This window comes from Penaeus monodon, chromosome 25 (genome assembly GCF_015228065.2).
Source record: "Penaeus monodon isolate SGIC_2016 chromosome 25, NSTDA_Pmon_1, whole genome shotgun sequence".
In the NCBI taxonomy this organism is placed as follows: Eukaryota; Metazoa; Arthropoda; class Malacostraca; order Decapoda; family Penaeidae; genus Penaeus; species Penaeus monodon.
The window spans coordinates 18653580-18653986 of record NC_051410.1 but is presented as its reverse complement, the minus strand read 5'-3'; the positions used below and the strand labels follow the sequence as shown (position 1 = coordinate 18653986).

The 407-nt window shown below is 48.2% G+C and overlaps 1 protein-coding gene across 1 annotated transcript in view; it reads left to right on the top strand.

Moving 5' to 3' along the window:
- Nucleotides 1-407, top strand: part of LOC119589100 (phenoloxidase-activating factor 2-like) — a 9701-nt gene that overhangs the window by 3958 nt on the left and 5336 nt on the right. The window contains exon 2 of the mRNA XM_037937677.1: nt 206-333. Coding sequence (XP_037793605.1) covers nt 206-333 — 128 coding nt within the window. The remainder of the gene's footprint in view (nt 1-205; nt 334-407) is intronic.

The following is a 407-nucleotide window of genomic DNA, read 5'->3' as shown; positions in this document are numbered from 1 at the left end:
GTGATCAATCAGTGCGTCTATTTGCCTATCCATTTAGCTATCTATCCATCTATCTACTCTTCTTTTCATTCACCCCACTCATATTATTTTTATCTGAATGTTCCTTTACATAAATCGACATAACTGTAATCATATTTTACACTACGAGTGTGCGCAAATCAAGAAGCGTTAACTTTCTGCGTGGCTGACCAAGATCCGATTGCAGGGCGTGGGCGTGTGCATTAGCTGTGGCCGTCGTGGCTGCGTTGGTGGGCGGCCAGAACAACCAGAACGTAAGGCTGGGGCTCGTGGCGACTCAGCTAGGTGTCCAGCCCGTTCCAGGTAGCCAGACAGGTGAGTTTTGCTCCTTGAATGATTAGGGGGAGGGGGCACTCCTCTCTGTCTCTCTGCCAACCTTCATGTTTTAT